This window comes from Podarcis raffonei, chromosome 8 (assembly GCF_027172205.1).
Source record: "Podarcis raffonei isolate rPodRaf1 chromosome 8, rPodRaf1.pri, whole genome shotgun sequence".
Lineage (NCBI taxonomy): Eukaryota > Metazoa > Chordata > Lepidosauria > Squamata > Lacertidae > Podarcis > Podarcis raffonei.
This window is the reverse complement of record NC_070609.1, coordinates 83,390,180-83,416,200: the sequence shown is the minus strand read 5'-3', so window position 1 is coordinate 83,416,200 and position 26,021 is coordinate 83,390,180. Positions and strand designations below refer to the sequence as shown.

Here is a 26,021-nt window from a genome sequence, read left to right as displayed (position 1 = left end):
AGAATCCTAATTCCGGTTCTTTTTCCCCCCTAAACATTTTAGGAATCTTTGTACTTTTGTCTATTTACTTTCCCCGATTTGAACTATAAAATGCTGGTTTTCTTGAGTCAAAACGAGAGTACCCCTAAACACTTTTTAAAGGAAAAAAGCACTGCCTAATTCAGTTTATCTACAATTCCAGCCATGCACACACACACATAAACACCATTTCTCTCCTTCACATCTCTTGCTTTGGAACAGAAAAATTATATCATTCATCCAGTGCTATATCAGCTGCACTGGCTCCCAGTGGAGTACAGGATCAGGTTCAAGGTGCTGGTTTTAACCTTTAAAGCCCTATACGGCCTAGGACCCTCATACCTACGGACCGCCTCTCCTGGTACGCCCCATGGAGGACCTTACGGTCTGCAAATAATAACACCTTGGAGATCCCAGGCCACAGAGAGATTAGGCTGGCCTCGGCCAGGGCCAGGGCCTTTTCGGCCTTGGCCCCGGCTTGGTGGAACGCTCTGCCACAAGAGATCAGGGCCCTGCAGGATCTGACATCTTTCCGCAGGGCCTGCAAGACGGAGTTGTTCCGCCAGGCCTTTGGTCAGGGCTCAGCCTGACTCCCCTTTTCTTTTTGTATAAGAATATGAAAGAGGCCTCCCAGCATTCTCACAGGCCCATCCATATAAGATCAGCGTAAACAGTTGGGCCAATGAGCACTTACTGTTCCCAACCCTAACCCTGCGGAAAGCCATCTAATTAGACCAGGGGTAGGCAAACTAAGGACATGGGTGGCGCTGTGGGTTAAAACACAGAGCCTAGGGCTTGCCAATCAGAAGGTCGGCGGTTCGAATCCCCGCAATGGAGTGAGCTCCCGTTGCTCGGTCCCTGCTCCTGCCAACCTAGCAGTTCGAAAGCCGCTCCGGCAGGAAGGTAAACAGCGTTTCCGTGCACTGCTCTGGTTCGCCAGAAGCTGCTTAGTCATGTTGGGCACATGACCCGGAAGCTGTACGCCGGCTCCCTCGGCCAATAAAGCAAGATGAGAGCCGCAACCCCAGAGTCGTCCACAACTGGACCTAATGGTCATGGGTCCCTTTCCCTTTTTAGGCAAACTAAGGCCCGGGGGCCAGATCCGGCCCAATCGCCTTCTCAATCTGGCCTGCAGACGGTCTGGGAATCAGTGTGTTTTTACATGAGTAGAATGTGCCCTTTTATTTAAAATGCATCTCTGGGTTATTTGTGGGGCCTGCCTGGTGTTTTTACACGAATAGAATGTGTGCTTTTATTGATAATGCATCTCTGGGTTATTTGTGAGGCATAGAAATTCATTCATCTCCCCCCCCAAAAAAACAGTCCGGCCCCCCACAAGGTCTGAGGGACAGTGGACCAGTCCCTTGCTGAAAAGGTTTGCTGACATCTGAATTAGACTTTAATTTGATTTGACCTGCTTTTAGGAGGTAATTTAATTATTGTTTGATTTTTATACTAATGTTATATATCTGATATTAGCTGCACTGAGCCTGACTTCGGCCTTGATATAAATAAAAGTTTATGTCTATTATTATTATTATTATTATTATTATTATTATTATTATTATTATATCATCATCATCATCATCTCTGTTAGCAGGTGTGAGAGACTTCCAAGCCCCAGGCTCTGGCTGGCAGTGGCCTGGGGGGTGCCAGTTCCACGAGAACTTCAGAGCATACTTTGCAAAGGCCCCATCTAGTCTCAGCAACCTCCAAGCATGGGCTGAGCACAGAATCCCATCCCTGCCCATTTGCCCCAACTACCTCAGAGGCAACCGTGGTCCCCCACGCCATGGCTTCTTCCGTGAATTTGTCCAGACCCTTTTTCAGTCCCAAGTTGTGGGTCGGTTCATCTGTTTAGGAACCTAGGAAACTGCTTTACCTGGAGTTAGGCTGATGTTGTTCCATCTATCTTAGGATTGTCTAAAAGCAGAGACATCACCTTGCCAACAAAGGTCCGTATAGTTAAAGCTATGGTTTTCCCAGTAGTGAGGTATGGAAGTGAGAGCTGGACCATAAAGAAGGCTGATTGCCAAAGAATTGATGCTTTTGAATTCTGGTGCTGGAGGAGACTCTTGAGAGTCCCATGGACTGCAAGAAGATCAAACCTCTCCATTCTGAAGGAAATCAGCCCTGAGTGCTCACTGGAAGGACAGATCCTGAAGCTGAGGCTCCAATACTTTGGCCACCTCATGAGAAGAGAAGACTCCCTGGAAAAGACCCTGATACTGGGAAAGATGGAGGGCCCAAGGAGAAGGGGACGACAGAGGACGAGATGGTGCGACAGTGTTCTTGAGTTTGACCAAACTGCGGGAGGCAGTTGAAGACAGGAGTGCCTGGCATGCTCTGGTCCAGGGGGTTATGAAGAGTCGGACACCACTAAACGACTAAACAACAACAACAACTCTGACTGGTAGCATCTCTCCAGGGTTTCGGGCAGAGGACACACCTTGCCCTACCTGGACACGTCAGGGATTGAACCCAGAACCTTCTGCCTGCAAAGCAGGTGCTCTCTCATTGAGCTGCAGCCTTACAGCCCTTCCCCTAACAAGAAGCTGCCTAAGTGGAGTTGTGAGAAGACGAGCCATTTCTGGAACAAGGCGTTTACCATCCCACCTGTGATTTCATAAAGAACTTGTTCCTGGAGGAAGAACTGGGAGGGAAGGGACTCCATCAGGTAAGGCCTTCTTCCAACTGCCTTGCCTCACCCTCCAGTCTCTGCTTCTCAATTTGTATTGCATTATTTTATGCACTGTGGCTTGCAGTTGTTTTATTGATTGTACTGTAAAGGTAAAGGTACCCCTGTCCGTACGGGCCAGTCTTGCCAGACTCTAGGGTTGTGCGCTCATCTCACTCTAGAGGCCGGGAGCCAGCGCTGTCCGCAGACACTTCCGGGTCACGTGGCCAGCGTGACAAGCTGCATCTGGCGAGCCAGCGCAGCACACGGAACGCCGTTTACCTTCCCGCTGGTAAGCGGTCCCTATCTATCTACTTGCACCCGGGGGTGCTTTCGAACTGCTAGGTTGGCAGGCACTGGGACCAAACGACAGGAGCGCACCCCGCTGCGGGGATTCGAACCGCCGACCATGCGATCAGCAAGTCCTAGGCGCTGAGGTTTTACCCACAGCGCCACCCGCGTCCCGATTGTACTGTAGTTTCGAAATTATTTATTGTAATTGTTAAGAGTGGGTTTCTGTTTAATTTTTATATGCTGATGGCACTGTGGGTTAAACCACAGAGCCTAGGGCTTGCTGATCAGAAGGTCGGTGGTTCGAATCCCCGCAATGGAGTGAGCTCCCGTTGCTCGGTCCCTGCTCCTGCCAACCTAGCAGTTCGAAAGCATGTCAAGGTGCAAGTAGATAAATAGGTACCGCTCCGGCGGGAAGGTAAATGGCGTTTCCATGCACTGCTCTGGTTCTCCAGAAGCTTAGTCATGCTGCCCACATGACCCGGAAGCTGTACGCCGGCTCCCTCAGCCAATAAAGCGAGATGAGGGCTGCAACCCAAGAGTCGGCCACGACTGGACCTAATGGTCAGGGGTCCCTTTACCTTTATTGTTATTCTATACTATTCTAATGATTGTTGAATGTTACTTTATTTGATGTAGATTGCTTATTTTAAAGCTGTTTCATTATCACATTTTTGCATTGCATTAGATTGTTATAAGGTGTACATTCTTTGTTTCTTCAGCTTGTAAACCGCCTTGAGTATTGTAAGATAGAAAGGCGGTATGCAAATTAAAAGTGACGATGGGTGATGATTTCAGGTCCCATGATAGCATTCTTGTAAGGTTGCCAGACATCGCCGTTTCCCATGGACAGTCCCCGGATTTACAAATTAGTCCCCATATAAAATCCATTGAAGTTGAAAAGTGTCCCTGGATTCATTGGAAAAAAATCTGGTAACCTTACATTATTGGCAATTGTTAACACAAAAACTCAATCAGCGTTGCTGCAGGCAGCTGCTAGATCAGAATTAGCAACTCGTTGGAAAGATGCAAACCACATATGTCATACCACAAGTAATAATAAATTAATATTTTTATCCTGCCCATCTGACTAGGTTGCCCCAGCCACTCTGGGTGGCTTCTGACAAGTGGCTTCATTGAGTTTGGCACGCCACCCTGTACGCAAAACTGGCACGGCTCGACTGATGTGAGGCACAACCAAAAAAGGCCAGTTTTTAGTACGGTAATCTGGCAACTTTTCATCAACTTTATAAACAAACAGCAAAGCTTGCGCTGTCCTAGAGGTGATGCTTCATTCTGGAGGATGCATTCTCAATGTGGTAGAACTGGACTGAATTTTCCTTCTTTATCTCCTTATTTTACCCTCTCACTCTCCCCCCCCCCTCCGGGCCCCTCTCTCCTGCACTCCCAGCCAGAAAAAGTAAAGGTCGCTTGCAAATAACTCTTCCCTTGGTTGATGTGACAAAAGGTTTTTATTCACGTTGTATGTTGCACATCTCTTTTATGTCTGTTAAAATTTCAGTTAAAATATTTTGAATGGAAAAAAGCAGCTGCCTTATCCTTCTTCAAGCTGCTGGTCTGCCCAGACTAGTATTGCTGACACTGACTGGCAGCATTCTCCAGGATTTCAGGTGCTAAGGACTGAACCCAGAGCCTTCTGCAAGCAAAGCTGCTGCCCTGCCACTGCGCTACACAACCCTTCCCCTAACAACAAGCTGCCTCATACCGGCCAGTTTTGTCAACACGGGCTGGCAGCAGTACTTTGGGGGGACTGGATCCGAGCTTTCTGCAAGCAAAGCAGCTGCTCGGCCCTTTCCCTAATAAGAAGCTGCTTCATACGAAGTCCACCCAGACTGGTATTGCCGACACGGATGGGCAGCAGCACTTGGGGTTTTCAGATGCTGACGAGGGAACCCGAGCCTTCTGCTGCTGCTCTGCCACTGCGCCCTTCCTCCAACAAGGCGCTGCCTCATACAGAGCCCATCCAGACAAGTATTACCGACACGGGCCGGCAGACACTTGAACCCGGAGTCTTCCCCTACGGAGCTGGCGAGCAGGGGCGCGTGGGGAGCCCCGCGACCTCTCCAACTCCTGTGCGCTCTCGGCCGCCTCTCCGCGCTTTCTCCTCCGCCCCTGCGCGCCGTTTCCTGGCGAGGCGAAGAGCCGCCTCCGAGGGTGGGAAAGATGCGGGGCGGCGGAGGCTCGGCGGCCCTCCCGCTTACACAACCCCGGCCGCCTTCCGCTCTCGAGGACCGAAACTGGGCGCTAGAAAGTTTCCCTGCGCGCCCGGGCGCTTCTCGCCGAGCGCGCCAGAGCGCCAACTTCTCCCTCCGACGACGCGCCCCGAGGAGCCTTTTCGCCGCCAGAGCGCGCGGCCCGCCCGGCTCTCCCGCGGCCCCCGAGGGGCGGCTCCTCCTTCCTTCCCGGACCCGGGCTGCCTTTTACATAACCGCCCGAAAAAGGCGTCGCCACCGCCGCCCGGGCGCCTGGAGGGGGCGAGGCGAGCCGGGTCCCTTCGCCGCCGCATTGTATCTCTCTCTCGACGAGGCGGACTCTCCTCGCTGCTGCTGCCGCCCCGGCGAGGGCTGTGGGCGGACGGGCGCCGGGCAAGGCGCACCATGGGCCACGGGACGAGCGCCGGCTTCTCCTACAGGTAAGGGGACCCCCACTTTCTGCTGCTCCCCCTTTTTTCTTCCCTCGGAGCAGACCGCTCACCTAGCGCGCCTCTGCTCCGGGAAATACTTCGAATTTGAGTTTACAGTACTTGCTTGAGGACTATCCCCCCGCCCCATAAAAAGGGCATCTTTTATTCAAAGTTGATTGCTTGGGGACAAAACACGAGCCCCCACCCAAAAACCTCGGGGTTTTCCCCTGTGCTGTAGTACAGAAAAAGAGTGCTGCTGAGCATGGACAGAGTGCCCATTCCTTTGTACTGAGGGGCTGGTAGCTCAGGATATTAAGGGGTGGGTAGGCTGAGCTGAGGTGCCGTTTTAGCCAGCAGGCAGCATGGAAATTAGTCCTGATGGGAAAGCTGCGCCTGTTGGATTTCTGACAGCTGGGTTTAGATGTGAAGAGTGCAGGATTTTTGCAGCTGCTTTTCCCTGCTCTCCTGCATACATTGGGGAATGGCTGTGATCTGCCATCTTGCTTCCCTCAATGCTTATTATTGTTATCATTAGTGGAGGAGCATTTATTACCCCCCCCCCCAATTTCACCCCAAGATTTTGGGGTGATCACAGCAATTAGAACATTTCATTTCACTTTTAATTTGTATACCTCCTTTCTGTATTGCTATTCACAAGAAACAAAATATACAACAAAGAACACACACGTTATAACAAAAGTTGTAATAAAACGTAACTTTAAAGTGGTACAACTTATATTAAATGAAATACAGTGGTAACTCGGGTTACATACGCTTCAAGTTACACACTCTGCTAACCTAGAAATAGTGCTTCAGGTTAAGAACTTTGCTTCAGGATAAGAACAGAAATCCGGCTCCGGCGGCGCAGCGGCAGCAGGAGGCCCCATTAGCTAAAGTGGTGCTTCAGGTTAAGAACAGTTTCAGGTTAAGAACGGACCTCTGGAACGAATTAAGTACTTAACCCGTGGTACCACTGTAATAGTCAATAATCTATTGGCATATAATAGCACACAATAAAATTAACTCGAAAAACATCAGCAAATGATAAACAGAAATTCACTCTTAATAATAATTACCAAACCATGATCTATAAGAATAACTGCAAGATGCAAGGCATAACTGTTTGAAGGAACTTAAAATCCCAGAATTACGGTGGGTTCTAGAAATAACCACATCTCAAGCGCCAAAAGCCAGGGTTGAGAAGTGAATCTTCGGCATTCACCGAAATGAATGCTGTACAATGAAGGTGCCAGACAGGCGCATCTCTGTGGGGAGGTAGCCCCACACTTTAGGGGCTGCCACGGGGAATGCCCTCTGCCCCTGGGTGTCCCCAGCAACCCTAAAATTCTGAGGGAGATGGAACTACACAAAAGGGTGGTTTATCTTGGTACCTGAGAGGGTCTGTAGCAAGGTTACCAGATTTTTTTCAATGAATATGGGGACACTTTTCAACTTCAATGGATTTTGTATGGGGACTGGTTTGTAAATCCGGGGACTGTCCCGGGGAAACGGGGACGTCTGGTAGCCTTAGTCTGTAGGTGGTCTTTCAGGTGTTTGAGGCCTGAGTCACTGAGGGCTTTAAACACCAATGTGAGCACCTTGAATTGGGCCAGGAAACAAAACGGCAATCAGTGCAGCTATTTCACAGGGAGAGTTCTATGAGATGTGAAAGCAACCCAGCCAGGAATCTGGCCGCTGGAATCTTCGACCAATTAAATGTACAATCTCGTGCGTGGGAGACCTTCCCCAGAACCCCACCCCTTTTAAATGTATGAACCTGCCACCCCGATTATTATTTTTTTAAATAATATTTATTAAATTGTCCATTTTAACAACCCAATCAAACCACATCATATATTCCGAATTATGCATATTATTCAATAACCCAACAGATCAAATATTATGCCAAATTATAAAAATTTTCGGGGGGACTTCACCATGGTCGGGGGGGGGGCGGGATCTGATCACCTCATACTTCTACTGCTTTTCATAATCATTCCCGATAGTTCCCATAAGCCATTCTGATGTTAATCCTCATTACAGTGGTACCTCGGGTTACACACGCTTCAGGTTACAGACTCCGCTAACCCAGAAATAGTACCTCGGGTTAAGAATTTTGCTTCAGGATGAGAACAGAAATCGGGCTCCGACAGCGCGGCGGCAGCAGGAGGCCCCATTAGCTAAAGTGGTGCTTCAGGTTAAGAACGGACCTCTGGAACAAATTAAGTACTTAACGCGAGGTACCAATGTATTTTCCGCAGCCTCTGAGTTGTTCCAGCAAGCAAGATAGCTCAAAACAGTGTGTTTCTGTGTGATTTTTAAGTCCAAGATTCCTCTCCGTAGGTTCGCAGCATCTCTTCACAGACTGATGTTTCTGCCAAATCCAAAAATCTTCCCGCTGCATGCAGATGCCCAGTTCGTTCAGTCCAGTTAAAATCCGATCAGGGCATCCGCCCAATACTTTTCCCAGACCAGTTGTCATTCAGACATTAGCCTTTCCAGGGAAGGGTTTTAATTGAAAATCCAAACGTGAAATATTGAAGACTCACCTCCCCCTGACTAGGTAATTTGATTTAACAAGCTGGTCGGTATTTGAACCTGCCACCCCTAAGTTGGGGGGGGTGTCCTCTCTGCCTGCTGCCTGGCATGGGGTGGCCTCCATGCACCTCGATGCAAAATGTGCTGCTGCTTGGAGGGTTGCCAGTTTGGGCCAGGGAACCTCTGCCTTTTTGACTGGGCAGCTAAAATAGAACACAAAACACAGAGACACTTTCCCTCTCTTAACTTTTTCTCTCCGTGCCTGGAAAACCTTTTGTCTGCTAGATTTCTGCATGTGTAAAAGGTGAAAAGTTGGTAACTCTTAACCGCATGTGTGGCAGGAGAAATCTTACAGGTCTTGATAGTTGTGAAGAACTGAGATGCGAGATGTGGTGGTGGTGGGGATGACGCACATTTGGACAAAAGCAACGTTTTTAAAAGCCAGGCTATATAAATGGACAGAATAAATAAATACAACCAATATATTTCACATGCAATGTCAGCAAAATTGCAGGCTCTCAAATGGGTGTTCCCAGTTCCTTCATGTAGCCCCCCCCCCCCCACACTGCGGCCCTTTGGTCCTAGACACAATCACGAACACCCCGCCCCCCCCCTCAAATCTTCCCTGCCCCACTGCCAAATAAGGTTGCAGCAACCCTTCCTCTTCAATGACTAGAAACTTGAAAAACACACACCAAAAAACCCACAAACTACGTAAATTAAAGCTGAGAATGTCAGGCTTCTCTTTTCTACGTGCAATGCTAATGTATGTGCTTTTGTGGAATTAGTCCAGCCATTAGTTGCATTTGACCCATCTCTGAAAAACAGAAACAAAAAAAGTGCTTCAGTTGTCAGTCATTTCCTGTGTTTCCCCTTAAATCCACTAAGATATTCTTGAAAGTCTGTGTTCTGAGTGTATGTGGAAAAAAGAAGAATTGGTTGGTGTGATCCTTTGGCCTTTGCTAGGCTGCCCTGGTGCAAAAGATGGCCAGTGGCTTTGCTATGCCTTTCAGGACTGCAGGGCAGAGAATGAATTTATCTCCCCACCCCCCCACAATACTGAATACATGTACTGAAATTCTCCAGCCACAGGTGGCAAATCCGTCAATTTTGATTTCCAACTCTTCTTTTTTGTTGTTGCGATTTTTCTCTTTAGAAGTTGTCATGAAAATTCACCAGCTGTTTATTGTGAATCGTTCCTAATAACCAACATTTTAAAATGTAATTTCGCCCCACCTAGCATAATGCATTTTAGTGATATTTCATTGCTATAGATGGTGTTAGGCAATCTTCCCCTTAATATATATAAATTTGGCCGGAGAACTGCACCACAAAATTGTGAGAAGTGCAGATTTTGAAGGATGGCTGTGTTTTCTGGTTCAGGGTGATCCAAATCTCTCCCCCTTTATCACTATTCCTCTTACACCCAATGCTACTCTTGTTAAGGCTCTTTTTAGTCACCTTGTGACCCTCTCCAACCCAACAAACACAATGTGCTTTAACTGTATTATACAGGGGTCAGCAAACTTTTAAAGTCATGGGCCGGTCCACCGTCCCTCAGACCATGTGGGGGGCCGGACTATATTTTGAAGAAAAAAACGAACAAATTCCTATGCCCCACAAATAACCCAGAGATGCATTTTCAATAAAAGCACACGTTCTACTCATGTAAAAACACGCTGATTCCTGGACTGTCCACAGGCCAGATTTAGAAGGCGATTGGGCTGGATCCGGCCCCTGGGCCTTAGTTTGCCTACCCCTGGTCTGGACCTTGTTTATTAGTTTGGACCAGGGGTCAGCAGCCTATTCAGCAGGGGGCCGGTCCACCGTCCCTCAGACCATGTGGGGGGCCGGACTATATTTTGAAGGAAAAAATGAACAAATTCCTATGCCCCACAAATAACCCAGAGATGCATTTTCAATAAAAGCATACATTCTACTCATGTAAAAACACCAGGCAGGCCCCACAAATAACCCAGAGATGCATTTTAAATAAAAGGAAACATTCAACTCATGTAAAAACACACTAATTCCAGGACCATCCGTGGGCCGGATTTAGAAGGTGATTGGGACTTTTCCTTTTAATTTGCAATTACAGTGGTACCTCGGGTTACATACTCTTCAGGTTACATACGCTTCAGGTTACAGACTCCTCCAACCCAGAAATATTACCTCGGGTTAAGAACTTTGCTTCAGGATGAGAACAGAAATTGTGCTCCGGCGGCACGGTGTCAGCAGGAGGCCCCATTAGCTAAAGTGGTGCTTCAGGTTAAGAACAGTTTTAGGTTAAGTACGGACCTCCAGAAAGAATTAGGTAAGTACCCAAGGTACCACTGTAATTTAGGGTCCAAGATATAGGGAGTGTTGTTCGTTTTCCACCCCCACGCACCCACCCTATCAAGAACCCTGTGAGGTGGGTTAGGGCTGGAAGGCAATTTTCTGGGCCATTGTGGCTGAGTAGGGATTTGAACCTGGACCCTTGTGGTCCTAGACCAACACCCTAACCACTTAACACCAGCTTTGGCCATGCTCTGTGAGAAAATACACTTCTGAATAAGCAAAAAGTGGAGCTGAAGGTTCATTAGACCACTGAAGTTAGGATTTCTGCCCCATGTTGGAGCATTTATCCTACCCCCCCCCACTCCACAATATTCATATTGAGATGACACCACCTGTACAGGTGACTGGCCTCTACAGGTGCCAAGGGATTGCAACAACCTGAGGCCAGGATTAGCTGTCAAGGAAACTGGAGAAGAGGCCTTGAATGCTCCTATGGAGGGAGGGGAGTGCTTGAGGGTGCAGGCAGGGAGAAAGGAGAATTGCTTTGAAGCAGTCTGACGCTCTCCTGACTGGGGCTGATGGGAGCAGTTGTCCAAACCAACTGTCCCCTGGCCTGTTCCCAGAAAGCAGCGTCTCATTATAGAGCAAGAAGTGTAAGGAGGTGTGCGTGAATCTGAATTTATGATATGGTTTATCTCTGTAGGTCATGGCATAAGATTGACATAACTCTAATACGACATGAGACCCTCCAGAGATGAGCTTTGGTGACTATGGAACCAGCCAGATTCCAGCCCCCTGCTGAAAGGCATTCAGGAATATCCACACACATCTGATTTAATGATTAACACATGCAAATTTAGCTGTCAGGTAAATACAGTCGTACCTTGGCTCGCAAACGCCTTGGTACTCGGACATAGTGCTGGGTTTACGTACAGCGGTACCTCAGGATGCGAACAGGATCCGTTTCGGAGCCCCATTCGCATCCTGAAGCAAACGCAACCCGCGTCTGCGCATGTGCATTTTGCGGTTTGCCACTTCCACGCATGTGTGTGACGTCATTTTGACCCGTCTACGCATGCGCAAGTGGCGAAACCCAGAAGTAACGCATTCCGTTACTTCCTGGTCGCCGCAGAGTGCAACCCGAAAGCGCTCAACCTGAAGCAACTTCAACCCGAGGTATGACTGTATAAGCTAAACAAGCTATAGCTTAGGGCCCCACTCTCTTGGGGGCCCCCAGAAAATTTAAAGGGGGAAAACTGAATGTACATTTGGAAAATATACGATAAAAAACAAATAAATTAAAACCTACATACAGCAACAGTGGCAAATGGCTTTAGATACATATTAGGTCCATAAATTACCATATAGCGTACATTCAACACAAAAAAGGGACGCGGGTGGCGCTGTGGTCTAAACCACTGAGCCTAGGGCTTGCCGATCAGGAGGTCGGCAGTTCGAATCCCCGCGATGGGGTGAACTCCCATTGCTCAGTCCCATCACCTGCCAACCTAGCAGTTCAAAAGCACATCAAAGTGCAAGTAGATAAATAGGTACCGCTCCGGCGGGAAGGTAAATGGCGTTTCCGTGCGCTGCTCTGGTTCGCCAGAAGCGGCTTAGTCATGCTGGCCACATGACCCGGAAGCTGTACGCCGGCTCCCTCGGCCAATAAAACAAGATGAGTGCCGCAGCCCCAGAGTCGGTCACGACTGGACCTAATGGTCAGGGGTCCCTTTACCTTTTACAACACAAAAAACAGGAACAATTTGTTGTTGACAAAGGACAGCTGGACATATAAAGGGCCCCATTACCTTCAGTAGCTTAGGGCCTCATCTGGCCGTGCTCGGACGTTTTGGCTCCTGAACGCCACAAACCCGGAAGTGAGTGTTCCGATTTGCAAACGTTCTTTGGAACCCAAACATCCAGCGGGCTTCTGCGGCTTCCGATTGGCTGCAGGAACTTCCTGCAGCCAATCAGAAGCTGTGCTTTGGTTTCCAAACATTTTGGAATTCGAATGGACTTCCGGAACAGATTCCATTCGACTCTCAAGGTACGACTGTACTCAGCTCCTCATCCATCCACCCAATGGTAAGGTGATGTAAAGGATGTCAAACAAAGACGCCTAGTTTCAGGTAATCGCTCATTCTTCACTAAGATGGGCAAGGTGAGAACCAGGGCAGGAAATTCCAGAAGTATCTATGGAAATCATAGAAATTTCACAATTCGCTACCCTCTCCACTGGCATGCCTTGGCAAAAAGGGTATTAAAAAATAAATAGATGCAAATATTAATTGGGCTCTCGTAGCTCCAACAGGACAGAACTTATTCAGCGCTCCTCTGGTTTGCTTTAAGGACAGGTATACTTTCTTTTCTCCTCCTCATAGTGTGGGTTTATAGCAAAATTGTCATGTCCATTCTTCTGTAGTCTTTTAGACTAGTTAGGGAATCTTCGACTCCTTAATCAAGGTGTGTTAGATATTGTTATATGCTACCTGCTTAGACTGTAGCTTTGCTGTCTAAAGCAGCATTTTTATATATTCTGTCCCTCCTATTTTTTGTAATAAACCAAGCCTTTTTTATTTCTTTGTGTGAGAGCTTCTTGTGGGCATAAGATTGTTGACATACACACCCTTAAAAAAGCACACATCATAACTCCAGCAAAAGATCCTAAATCTCTCAGCAGTGTGCATATGAATATACACCTGAGTGCTGGCTGCGTACCTCGGAGTCCAGGTACACACTCGTAACAACAATGTCTCTTGGGCTAAGCTGGCCCCTACCATTAAGCCGAGTGAGGCAGCTGCCTCGGTTAGCTGATTTGGGGTATTCCCAAAGGGCAGCAAATTATTAGGTAAAGGGACCCCTGACCATTAAGTCCAGTCATGACCAACTCTGGGGTTGTGGCGCTCATCTCGCTTTATTGGACGAGAGAGCCGGCGTACAGCTTCCGGGTCATGTGGCCAGCATGACTAAGCCGCTTCTGGCGAACCAGAGCAGCGCACAGAAACGCCGTTTACCTTCCCACCGGAGTGGTACCTATTTATCTACTTGCACTTTGACGTGCTTTCGAACTGCTAGGTTGGCAGGAGCAGGAACCGAGCAACGGGAGCTCACCCCGTTGAGGGGATTCGAACCACCAACCTTCTGATCAGCAAGTTCTAGGCTCTGTGGTTTAACCCACAGCGAATTATTAGTTACCCGATTTATTACCAGCTGGGGCTGATGGGACCTGTGGTCAATAGACCCACCCCCTCCTCAGTCATATTAGCCTCATCTCCTTATAAAGCCCTCTGAGCTAAGGGCTACCACTGCGTCTCGCAGCACAGCAGAAATGTTGGTGGGTGTGAAACAACCATCACGACTCATAGCTACGGACAGCCTTACCCTCCGTGAATTGTGGAATATATCAAGTGAACCATCTTCTCCTGTTCTCTTTGCCTATTTGAAAAGTCACTGTGGGCAGAGCGAGTCAGGATGGGACCGGGTGTGCCTCCCTCTGGGATTATGCATTCCAGATCATTGGTAATTGGTTTCAAACTTCATATGTGGGTGGGGATTGTAGTGCATAAATGCAAAAAAAAAAAAAATTATAAGTGGGGTGGGACAATACTAGAACTCATTTAACTTGCGCTCGTTGCTAGTTTATTTATGGCTCAACACTTTTAAACTTTTAAAAAAAATGTTTTTATTATTATTGACTAGGTTTGTGGGTAAGAAGAGCGGTCTTTGGATAATCTCTGCAGTTGGGTTTGTGATTTTGGTGCCTTCCCCCACCCAAGACACTTTCTCCCCTCATCCTGGTCATATGAGAGCAGAGCGGACTGGGTTTCTCAAAGGCTTATTTGTTTGGAATGTCCTCAGTGGGTTGCAGGTTAAAATGAAAGACCGTCTCCCTTTTCTCCGCCCATCCCCCTGGGAGCTGATGCCATATCTGGATAACATCCAGGAGGATCATCTGTGAGGGATTTGCCTCGGCCTTTTTGAAGTCTCAGAGCCTCTTGTTGTGACTTGCTGGTATCATATGCCGGGAAGATTAAGGATGGATACAAAGAGCCGTGGCTCGCAATTCCGGAGGACTGTAAGAAGTCGAGAGCCAGGGTTCCTGTGTCCACGTCCGATATGCTAACCATGACAGCTAAATGGAACCTCCATAGCCCAAGGCAATGTACCTCTGACTATCAAATGCTGAGAAGAAACAGCCAGGGGAGGGGTTTGGAAGGCTGCTTAGTGCTACCAAAATTAACAGGCCAGTGTTAAAAATATTAAAGAATGCCTGCAGATTGAGAGACTGGAAACAGGCATACTTTAGCGATCAACAGTGGTATTGCCTGTTCTCCAAATTCAATACAAATACAGTCGTACCTTGGAAGTCGAACGGAATCCTCCTGCAGCCAATCGGAAGCCCCGTCGGAAATTCGGCTTCGAAAAATAGTTCGCAAACCGGAATAGTTACTTCTGGGTTTACGGTGTTCGGGAGCCAAAACGTTCGAGAATTAAGCTGTTCGAAAACCAAGGTACGACTGTAATGACAATTTTTTGTTAGTAGTGAGGGGCCTTTTATGAAAAGGTGTGTGTGCGTGAACATACGCACACTTTGCACATTGGAGAAAACTTTAGTGTCCTGTCGTGAACTTCCACGATATACCTTTCCCTACTTTTCCTTGCAAGGTCAGCATTTATTTTTACAACCTGTTAGCTGAAAGCCAGCTAAGTGTGCGAGTGACAGAACCCTGGATGTGGTTGTTTGCAGTGCCCAGATTGGCTGCATTCTGGGGACGGGTTGGTGTTTCTCAGAAGTTTGTTGGCGGTTCTCTGAGTAGATCAGGAACGGTGGGCATCTTGTGTTTCAAGTTTCGTGCTCAGCCAGAGGTTTGGGTTGGGGAGCTGGCGCACACAGAGCGATGGCGAGACATAGCAGGCCTGGCCAGTGTGCACTTTGTGGCTTCCCATCACCGTCCACAATGCCAAGATGCTCTGTGGCAGACCCGTCTCTGTGGAAAGGGTTCCCTCAGCGTGGAAACAAGGGAGGGAGCCAATTTCTTTCCTTCTGTACACTCCTGTTCGGTTCTGTTTTCTGGTTCTGCTCATCGTCCTCCTTTCCCTCTCATCTTTCTTCTGCCGTTACTCTTTCAAAATCTTTTCCTCTCCCAAAGAGGTGCTGCAGATGCAACCCATTCTAGGTCAGACCTCATGATCCTATTGCGGCTTGAACATCTCTCACTGAAGACTAGTGAGCTCCTGAATATCTTCCTATATACATTAAAATGTAATGCTGTCATCACACAGCCCCCATCAAAGGATTTCTAATTGCATGGGGCAAGAAGGGGAGGCTCTAGGGGAGTTTAATGGGGGGGGATAGAAGGGTGGTTGGGGAGGGGAACAGGCAGCCCTACAGCTGTACAGTGTGTGTGTTGTATATATGTTTGCTGCTTCATGCACTCTGGTGTTGCCCCTGTGTGCCAAGGGAGGGGTTCTCATTGAGAACCCAACTGCCCCAGAACTTCAGACCTCCCTGCTCTTCAGGAGCACGAAATATGCTTCCCCCTGCCTCCATCTGAGCGGCGCGTCAACTTCCCCAGTCTAAAAAGGAGGAGAAGCTGGGAGTGGACTTCCTCCTATAGTGCTCGCTAGAAAAAGCCATTGTGTGCTTTTTTTATTTTATTCGGCTGGCAGAAGGGGGAATCTTCCAAGTGCTTCTATTTCGGTGTTGCACGGCTGCCGTTGCCGCACGTCAATGCTGCCCTTCCTAGTGCGTGACCAGGAACTCTGCACTCACAAGTGGGGGGGGGCTCCATTTTTGCACCAGGAGCTTTCCTTCCCAAATGGGTGGGCCTCCCGCTCCGGCCAGCAAGTCCACAGGTGCTAGTCTGCCACCTGCAAGGTAACGGTGCACATCTTGTGTCGATTTGGGGCGGGGTCCTTCGTTTACTTTCTCTGCTGCACTGGAGTGCGGGGGAAGCCGAAAGTGCGCTTGCTGTTTTGCAACTTTTGGCTGTGTCACTAAGAGGGGGGGGGTTTCCACCGCCGGGTGGGCTATTTACAGTGTGTTGTTAAGACAATCCTGGCTTTAAAATAGGAGTTTCTACAAAGCTGCCATATCCAGGTGCACGGTTACGTAGTTGTCCGATGGGAAGGAAAACCCAAATATGGCACCTCTCCTTTGGAAGGGAGGACCAGTTGCTGTTGTTGTTTTGCAGGGCAAGGGCTATTGTGGTGCTTGGGCGTTCCTCCTGTTTAACTACGACCGCTGGATCCCACCTACCCACGCTCTCTCCCCTACCCCCACCCGTTTCCCAGTGACCACTGGAAGACTTGAGGTGAAGCACAAGGCCTGGTGTGTGGAAGCGAGAGCAGTTGCTGAGTCATCCACAGGCTGGTCTCGCTGATAGACCCAGCAGGCGGGGGCCCGGCTGGGGGGCAAAGAGCTCAGGCGCCCGACCAGCAGCGGAGCACGTTTGCGTCCCTTTCTGGGTTCCGGATCCGGAGCGGATTGGAGGCTCCTGGCGTTGGCTTCCAAGTTCTGCCGGCTCTTCTGGGCTGGGTGGCTCACCCCACCTGGGGTTCGGCCGCCCAGAAGCGTGGTGGCGTGGTATCTGTGGGGGTCCTCTCAGCCACGTGGCGCCCCTGCTTCTTCCTTGCGTTCGTTCTGACCAAGGACATGTGAAGTCCCTGCACCACCAGCAGCGTAAGAAAGGATCCTCATCGTCCTGCTATCTCCTTTGCTCCAGCTCCCGGCCTGCTGCAGCTAACTCTCTCCTCGCTTTGCCCATTATCGAGACCCCTGCTTCTCAGATCGCTGCCTGCTATGTCTTCCTGTCCCCCACTCCGACCCCGGGGATGTCTTGCCACTCAGGCCTGCTCTTGACACATGCCAGACCCCGGCGGCTTTCCTCTTCCCGGGCGTGCTCCCAAAATGTCGCACGGCTCAGCGTTTTGTGACTGACCCTTTCCCCCTCGGAAACCATGAAAAGTTCCTGGCCGATCTGAAATCGCAACCGATGCAGTCACTGGGTGCTCTGTGCAGCAGCCCACTGCGAGTGTGTGATTGTTAAAGAAAGCTTGCAATCTGGGTGAGCTGTGAATCAGAAGCGGGGAACCTTTTTCAGCCTCCTGGGGAAAGTGGGGGTGCCAGGGGGCCCCTGTCTGGCAGTGGTTGATGGAGCTAGATTCAGAAGTTGGCATAGCTACTTCTGCAGTGGGCAGAACACTGCCGTTTATAAGACTTGGATTGTGATCACTATTATTTAAAGGACCCTCTCTCTGCCAGCAAACTTTCCTAGAGAGGCGTTCCCGTCAGTTTGCCTTTAAATTGCAAGCATGGGTTTTCTCGAGGAAGTCTCGAGCCTGCCTGCGAAGAGAGGCTGCCCATGTGCTGCTGACTGGGGCGGGCAACGAACGTGCTTCCTGCTTGGAGTGGCGTGCGCTGCAACGATAAAAACACTTTTGCAGGATGAGGAGAGGGGCTTGCTGGGAGGGCGTCACGCTCTAGGGCCAAGCGGGCTGCGAAATCCCATGCCTTTGTGTAGAGAGAGGCCTTTGAGAGAGTGCTGGACTTCCTTGCACAAACCTGGGGCCGGCCCTACCATTAGGTAGAGATGAGGTTGCCTGCCTCAGTCAGCACGTGCTTAGAGGCTGCGAATGAGGCGCTGGAGGGACAGAGGAGTGCATACCGGTATATGCCTCACAGCATGCCTGCCCTGCTAAGCTAGCCTGGTACCCTCAGGTGCACTGTAGTGCAGGATATCATCCCGTTGCAAAGTGTGGAACTAAGACCACACTCACAGCATTCATTCAAAGCACTATGATACCAGGTTAAACAGTCACGGTTCCAGTTTCAGAGTTCAGGGACACATCCCAGCCCTCAAGGAGAATGCAAACCAGGACTACAAGCGGTGTTGCTTGGGAGGGCGTCTTGCCTGGGGAGAAGTCCTGAGGGTCAGATCCAGAGACTTGCAGGGCCACCTGTGGCCCTGTGTGCAAGGTTCCCCACCCCTCCCATATGGGTGGTGGAGCAGATACTTGGAAACGTAGCATGTCCACTCCTACTCCTTGGAAGAACCTGGTCTGTGTGCAAAACCGGGGGGGCGGGGGTGGTCAGGGGGCTGCTGTGGGGGAGAGATGTGGAGTCTGATAGCCAAGAACAACCTTCTCCTATAGATCAGGATATCTATATTGCAGTTTTTAAGGCTATACATTTACAACCACATGCATTTATTGCATTTTAATATTGCTATGTTGTCTCTTCCCTAACCTTCTCCTCAGAACAACCCTGCGAGGTAGGTCCAGCTGAGCCATAATAATAATAATAATAATTTTTTATTTACACCCCGCCCTCCCCAGCCAAGGCCGGGCTCAGAGCGGCGTACAAGCAATAATAAAAACAAGCTGAATGATTACAACTTAAAAACAAAATTAAAATACAACATTAAAATATTGAAACATTAAAATATTAAAATGTAGCCTCATCGCAGGAGGAGAAGGAAAGGAAAAAAGAAATAGAGGGAGGGAATCAAACTGATTCTAAGCCAAAGGCCAGGCAGAACAACTCTGTCTTACAGGCCCTGCGGAAAGAAATCAGATTCCGTAGGGCCCTGGTCTCATGAAGCAGAGCGTTCCACCAGGGTGGAGCCAGTGTTGAAAAGGCCCTGGCTCTGGTTGAAGCCAATCTAACTTCCTTAGGGCCCGGGACCTCTAGGGTGTTGCTATTTATGGACCTTAAGGTCCTCCGTGGGGCATACCGGGAGAGGCGGTCCTGTAGGTACGAGGGTCCTAGGCCGTGAGGGCTTTAAAGGTCAAAAGCAGCACCTTAAATCTGACCCTGTACTCCACCGGGAGCCAGTACCGCTGGAAAAGCACTGGGTGAATATGCTCCCATGACAGAGACCTGTGAGGAGCCTCGCTGCAGCATTCTGCACCTGCTGGAGTTTCTGGGACAGCTTCAAGGGCAGCCCCGTGTAGAGCGAATTACAGTAGTCAAGCCTGGAGATGACCGTTGCATGGTTCACTGTGGCCAGGTCGGGGCGGTTGCCCTTGAGCTGACCTTGGAACCTGGATCTCTCCGAATCCTAACCAGACACCCTTTCCACTCAGTTTCACTAACTAAATAAGAGGTTTGGGGTTTTAAATGTCCTTGAAAGACAATGCAGGGATGTTCTTGTTCTTGGGGGACGCAAGAAACCAACCAGCTCGCTTTTGTAAACCACTTTGAGTTTCCTTTCTTCTTCTTTTTGCAATCAGACAGTGTGTAAATCTTACAAAATAAATAAATGGAAACTCTCCTGAGGGGAACTCTCTTGAAATTGACCCGTATACAGTGGTACCTGGGGTTATATATGCTTCAGGTTACAGACGCTTCAGGTTGCAGACTCCGCTAACCCAGAAATAGTACCTCGGGTTAAGAACTTTGCTTCAGGATGAGAACAGAAATTGCGCAGCGGCAGCGGGGAGGCCCCATTAGCTAAAGTGGTGTCTCAGGTTAAGAACAGTTTCAGGTTAAGAACGGACCTCTGGAACGAATTAAGTATGTAACCAGAGGTACCACTGTAGTCAGAACTGGTAGTGTCTATGAATTCACGTCCATTGTTGCTCCTGTGGCATTATTACTCTACTTTTGCAATTCATTCCTATTGCGGTTGTGTTCTCGTTTTTCCGCAGTGCACCCAAATGTTTCCGGCCCCTGTGATGAACGGGCTCCCTGCCCCGCCAGGCGACCCCGCGCACCCCGGCGGCTGGAATGAGTTTTGCGAGCACCATGCCATCTCCACCGCCAGAGAGCTGGCCCGCAAGTACCTCCTCTTTGTCAGCGAGAACCCCCAGCACGAAGTCCTGGCGGCCGAGAACTTCTCCCTCCAGTTCGCCGACCTTTTCCAGCAGTACTTCCGCAACGAGGTGAAGGATGGCTTTGCCATGAACCGGTTCCGCATTCTCCCCTTCAGCAGGGTGCGGGATTACCGGGAGACTGGCCGGAAGCAGCCGGGGGGCTCCCTCGGGGGCGTCGTGGCCAAAGCCGAAGTGGAGCTGGCTGACCAGGCCGCCAGGGGCCCGGAGGCCCACCCCCGAGGCCTGACCAAGGCCTGGAGCTCGGAGGACCTTGCAGGAACGGCTTCCCCCTTGGCCGCGAGGAGACCCTTTTCCCTGGACCGCCTGAGGAGGAGTTGGCGCAGCTTTTTCCGCAGGAGGTCCTTGGAGCCGGCCCCCGGAGGAGGGGAGATATTGGACTCCGTTTCAAAGCCTGGCCTTGCCCGGAAGTTCTTCCCGTGGGCCCTTTCGCAAGACCCCTCTTCTCAGATTCAGAAAGAGGGCAGTCTGAAATACTGGATGGTGACCGAGGCTACGATGGACAGCGGAGCTTGCTGGCAGAGGTGCCGGCTGGTTTTGCGGAGAGCGGGGGCTTTGGACAACGACGATTACATCCTGGAGGTGTTTGATCCCCCCAAGGTGAGTGAAGGGAGCTGCTCCCGCAGGCCTGTCTCTGTGACTCAATGGCTTGTTGCAGTTTTGGTTGCCTTGGGGAAGCTGTTTGCTGCCCTGAATCACAACTGTGCCTTTTTCCCAGTAAGCAGAATTTGTCTCTTCCTGCATTTTCATTCATCCTCATGGCAAGAACCACTGTGATGGGCCATTTTGCCCAGAGGCTTTGTCTGTTTCCTACGGCGCACAATTATATTTCCAGAGTCCTGCTGCTAGTAGAGGGCAAGGGCTTGCTTTACATTAGGCATAGACAAACTCCAGCCCTCCAGATGTTTGGGACTACAATTCCCATCATCCCTGACCACTGGTCCTGTTAGCTAGGGATGATGGGAATTGTAGTCTTGGACATCTGGAGGGCTGGAGTTTGTCTATGCCTGCCTTAGATGACTATGTGCTTAGAGAAATTCACAGGGAAGGAGCAGCTAATCAGGGCCATTGTCAAGGCTTGGCATGGTGAGGTATCTGTCCAAATGGTTTGTTGTCGTGCTGGCACTTTGCGTGTGGGAAAGGAGACCCATTTTTGTGTGAATCTTCAACTAGAATGGTGTTGTTGTTGTTTACGTTTTCTTTTCTTTTTTTTAATATTTTATTTAGGATTTTCTTGTTTTACAGAAGTGTAATGCCTCGTATTTTTTTTCCCCCATGTAACATTTTTACAAATCCGTTTCATTTGTTGAGGCATTAGGGGGAGAAGAAGAAAAAAAGGGAAAAGAAAGGGGGTGGAGTCAGGTCGTGGTGTTTCTATTATGCTTAGTGTATGTAGAGTTTGGTGTCAGCGTTGTTTGTGTTGTTCACTTGTGTTCCTTTGGTGGTGAGAGAGTTTGGGGTTGGCCTAGGGTGTGGTTGTTTGTTTGTGATTGGCTGTGGTGATCTTTGTTTTCGTGTGTGAGTGGGGTGGGTGGGTGTTTTGGATCAGGTTAGCCATATAGATTTGTATTCTGTTGGTGGATTATTGTCATTGTCTTGTTGGGCTGTGTATGTGATAAAGGGGAGCCATACCGGGGTGAAGGTGTCTTCTTCTGTTTGTCCCCGTGTCAGTTTCAGTTTATTAGCTAATTTTTCTAGTAGGGCTGTTTCCCATACTATTTGGTACCATTGGTCCATGCTTACTCCTGACAGGTCTCTCCAGTGTCTGGTTATGGTGTTTCTGGCTGCTGAAAGTAGGTGGGTTATGAGTTCTTTGTGGTGTAAATGGGCGTTGTTGTCTTGGAAGATGTTTAGTAGGGCCAATTCTGGGGTGATATCTAATACTTGTTTAGTTATTTTACATATTTCTCGTATGGCTGTTGCCCAGAATAGTTGGATTTTGGGACACTCCCACCACATGTGGAGGTATGTGCCTGTGGAGGTGCACCCTCTCCAGCATTTTGGTGAGGTTCCTGGGTGTATTAGCGCTAGTTTCCTTGGTGTTAGGTACCACCTGTAGGTGAGTTTCAGTGTGAGTTCTTTTCTTTTCGTTGATACGGATTTAAAGGGAGCTTTAGACCACATTCTGGCCCATTGCGTGGGGTTAATCTCATAGCCTATGTCATTCTCCCATTGTTTTTTGATTGCGTCTAGGGGGTTTGTGGGATTTTGGAGTAGTATTTTGTATATTGCGGATACCGTCCCTTTACTGTTTCCCTTTGTTGTTAAGAGGAGGTTTTCGAAGGTTGTCAGGGGCCTAGTTGCTGCTAATTTTACTGTTGGGTTGTTTAAGAGGGCATGTAGTTGGTGTTGTGTTAACCAGGGCATTTGGGTGTCTTCTAGTTTGTCTTGTATTTCTTGTGTTGACAAAGGTTTGTTATTTTTATAAAAGTCTATTAGGCGATATAAGCCTTTGGTTCGCCAGGTTTTTATCTGGAGGTTTTGTGCTGCATGGTGGAATAATGGGTGGTACGCCAGGGGGATTAGTGGGGTTGGGGTTGGGGATAGTTTGCCTATTTGTGTTTTCCATGCTTTCAGTTGTTTACGTTTTCTAGACTGGTGAGAAGGACCTGGTTAAACGGTGCTTGCCCTAGTGAAAGTAGTGATCATCATTTTCCCAAGGGAGGTGGGTTTACTGAAAGTGAAACTGAGCTGGGGATGTTGGTGGGGAGATGTTTTGTCTCCAGGTCTAAGCTTAGATGTGGGGTAGACATCGCCTCCCCCACCAGGCCCTTTTTCAGTTGTGCATTCATGGTGGTTTTGAGGCTGCAAAATGCAATCCCACTTTCGGTGCAGTTTTGCAACTGCAAGAAAGTTTGGGGGTGCTTTGATTTTAATTGGCATGTGTCTCGCCAAACCAAAAATGAGCAAGGGGGTGGTGTGACTCCCCTATAAAGAAAGGTTGCAGACTTGGAGACGTTTTAGTTTCGAGAAAAGGAAAACATGAGCCGCCATTACAGAGGTTTATGGAGAAAACGGGCCGAGGAGAGTTTTCATCCTGTCGTAACACAGGAATTTGTTGACATCCGGTGATGCGAATGTTGGAGGAGCCAGATAAAAGGAATTTGTTATTTACACAGCCCACAGTTGTTGTTGTTGTTGTTGTTGTTGTTTATAAATGTTTTTATTTATTTTCAAAATTGCAAAAAAGCATAAAGATCAACATAATGTAACATTTGGCTTGGCAAACATTCAATCCTGGCAATGCATGCTAAAATCAGAGTCCATCAGCTTATTCCAAAAGGTCTCCCACATCCCTCCATGTGTGTTTGGTGGTTTTCTTCCATGATCTTCGTCTCTTATAGCCTGTGAACAGCTACCAGGAGCTACAGAGCGATAAACAATCAGATTTTCACTGTGCTGCTCATATGTCAGTTCTTCTGCCAATGCTACCATACAGAATCGAGTACAGTCGTACCTTCGTTTTCAAACAGCTTAGTTCTCGAACATTTTGGCTCCCGAACGCCGCAAATCTGACTGTTCTGGTTTGTGAACTATTTTTGGAAGCCGAACGTCCAACAGGACTTCCGCAGCTTCTGATTGGCTGCAGGAGCTTTCTGCAGCCAATCAGAAGCCGTGCTTTGGTTTCTGAACGTTTTGGAAGTCAAATGGCCTTCCGGAACGGATTCCGTTCAACTTCCAAGCTACGACTGTATACCAAGATTCAGTATTTGCCAAATCCCTAGCACCTCGCAACTTCCAGCCGGGCTGCAGGTAGCAGAAGGTGCAGCTGGCCTTTATTGGCGAATCTCTGGCCAGGTTTTCCCTGTGGCCCTAGCAGCACCAGCGCAAGGGATAGAGAGATGGGCACACAGGTAGGTTGGCCCTATTTCATTAAAGACTTTAGACAAGGGTAGTCCAGTGCATGGCCCTCTGCAACATACGATGCCTCCCCCAGCCCTTGTCCTGTCTTCCCAAAGCCAGGTAAATGCGGTGTTGGACTTTGAGAAGGAAGAAGAAGAGTGTGGATTTGATATCCCGCTTTATCACTACCCTAAGGAGTCTCAAAGGGACGCGGGTGGTTAAACCACAGAGCCTAGGACTTGCTGATCAGAAGGTCGGCGGCTTGAATCCCTGCGACGGGGTGAGCTCCTGTCGTTCGGTCCCAGCTCCTGCCCACCTAGCAGTTCGAAAGCACGACAAAGTGCAAGTAGATAAATAGGTACCGCACCGGCGGGAAGGTAAACGGCGTTTCCATGTGCTTCTCTGGTTTCGCCAGAAGCGGCTTAGTTATGCCGGCCACATGACCTGGAAGCTGTACGCCGGCTCCCTCGGCCAGTAAAGCGAGATGAGCGCCGCAACCCCAGAGTCATTTGCAACTGGACTTAACTGTCAGGGGCCCTTTACCTTTGCCTTTTTACCAGGGAGGCAGCAGTGAAAGTAGAAAGGGAAAGAAGGTCAGCAGCAGTTTAGGAGTTTTATCAGTTGCTGCCACCACCCCTCTCCCCTGGTCCACATGGGAGCATTTTTTTCTCCATTCACTTGGACTGAGTGAGAGACCCTGGGCTGTGGAGGCCATGGTCGCCCCAGAACTGCAGACCACACCATTCAATCTCCCTCTTGGTTCGGTTCACGTTGATTCCAAAACAACTTGCAAACCAAAAGGCAACTATCCTTTGAAATTCATCCTTGCCCCAATGTTAGTTCTCTACCCAGCCAATGTTTACAAAAATGCATATCTTAGGGGGGATATGTAAAGTATTTTTAAAACAATGCATACATTTGTGAAAATATATTAGGAGAGAGTGCTTGCAAAAATGTCTGCATTCATCAAAACTGAAACCTTTTCTATTCTGTCACGCCTATGCAGGCAATTAGGAATTCCTCTTTCCACAGTATCTGATTTCTGATTTCAACTTTTTAATTTGGCTTTTATTGCATGGTTCTGTGTGCAGTTGTTGTGAACCACTTTGATATTTTCTTTATAAATTAGCTGGATATAAGTATCTTTGCAAACAAACAAATGATGTGTTCCTTGGAAGAAACTTGCACTAAAATGCATACTGATTTTCGTGATTATCTAAGATAAACAAATTGCAGAAATGTGGAGAACTGGCTATAAGAGCTGTTCGACAGTGGAACGGACTCCCTAGGGGGGTTGTGGACTCTCCTTCCTTGGAGGTTTTTAAACAGTGGTTGGACAGACGTTTGTCATGGATGCTTTAGCTGAGATTCCTTCATTGCAGGGGGTTGGACTAGATGACCCTCGAAGGTCCCTTCCAACTCTACAATTCTTTAAAACTGGGGGAAATGAGAAACTAAGATAACCTGAAACTGACAGGCCCTTCCATCCCTTTTCCCTTTGAGAGATTTCTTGATTTAACCCAGAGATGATGATGATGATGATGATGATGATGATGATGATAATAATAATAATAATAATAATAATAATAATAATAATAATAATACAGTGGTACCTCGGGTTACATATGCTTCAGGTTACAGACTCTGCTAACACAGAAATAGTGCTTCAGGTTAAGAACTTTCCTTCAGGATGAGAACAGAAATCGCATGGTGGCGGCTAAAGTGGTGCTTCACGTTAAGAACAGCTTCAGGTTAAGAACGGACCTCCAGAACGAATTAAGTACTTAACCCGAGGTGTTGTTGTTTAGTTGTTTAGTCATGTCCGACTCTTCGTGACCCCATGGACCAGAGCACGCCAGGCACTCCTGTCTTCCACTGCCTCCGCAGTTTGGTCAA

At 48.7% G+C, this 26,021-nt stretch overlaps 1 protein-coding gene across 2 annotated transcripts in view; it reads left to right on the top strand.

Moving 5' to 3' along the window:
• Nucleotides 1-5,443: 5,443 nt before the first annotated feature.
• Nucleotides 5,444-26,021, top strand: part of SH2B3 (SH2B adaptor protein 3) — a 71,829-nt gene continuing 51,251 nt past the window's right edge. Inside the window, exons 1-2 of one of the 2 annotated variants that reach the window (XM_053401263.1) lie at nucleotides 5,444-5,639; nucleotides 20,100-20,882. In XM_053401263.1, coding sequence (XP_053257238.1) covers nucleotides 20,109-20,882 — 774 coding nt within the window. In that variant the 5' untranslated portion in view covers nucleotides 5,444-5,639; nucleotides 20,100-20,108. Of the gene's footprint in view, nucleotides 5,640-16,119; nucleotides 16,327-20,099; nucleotides 20,883-26,021 lie in introns of those variants that run through there. The other variant, XM_053401262.1, reaches the window with a different exon arrangement.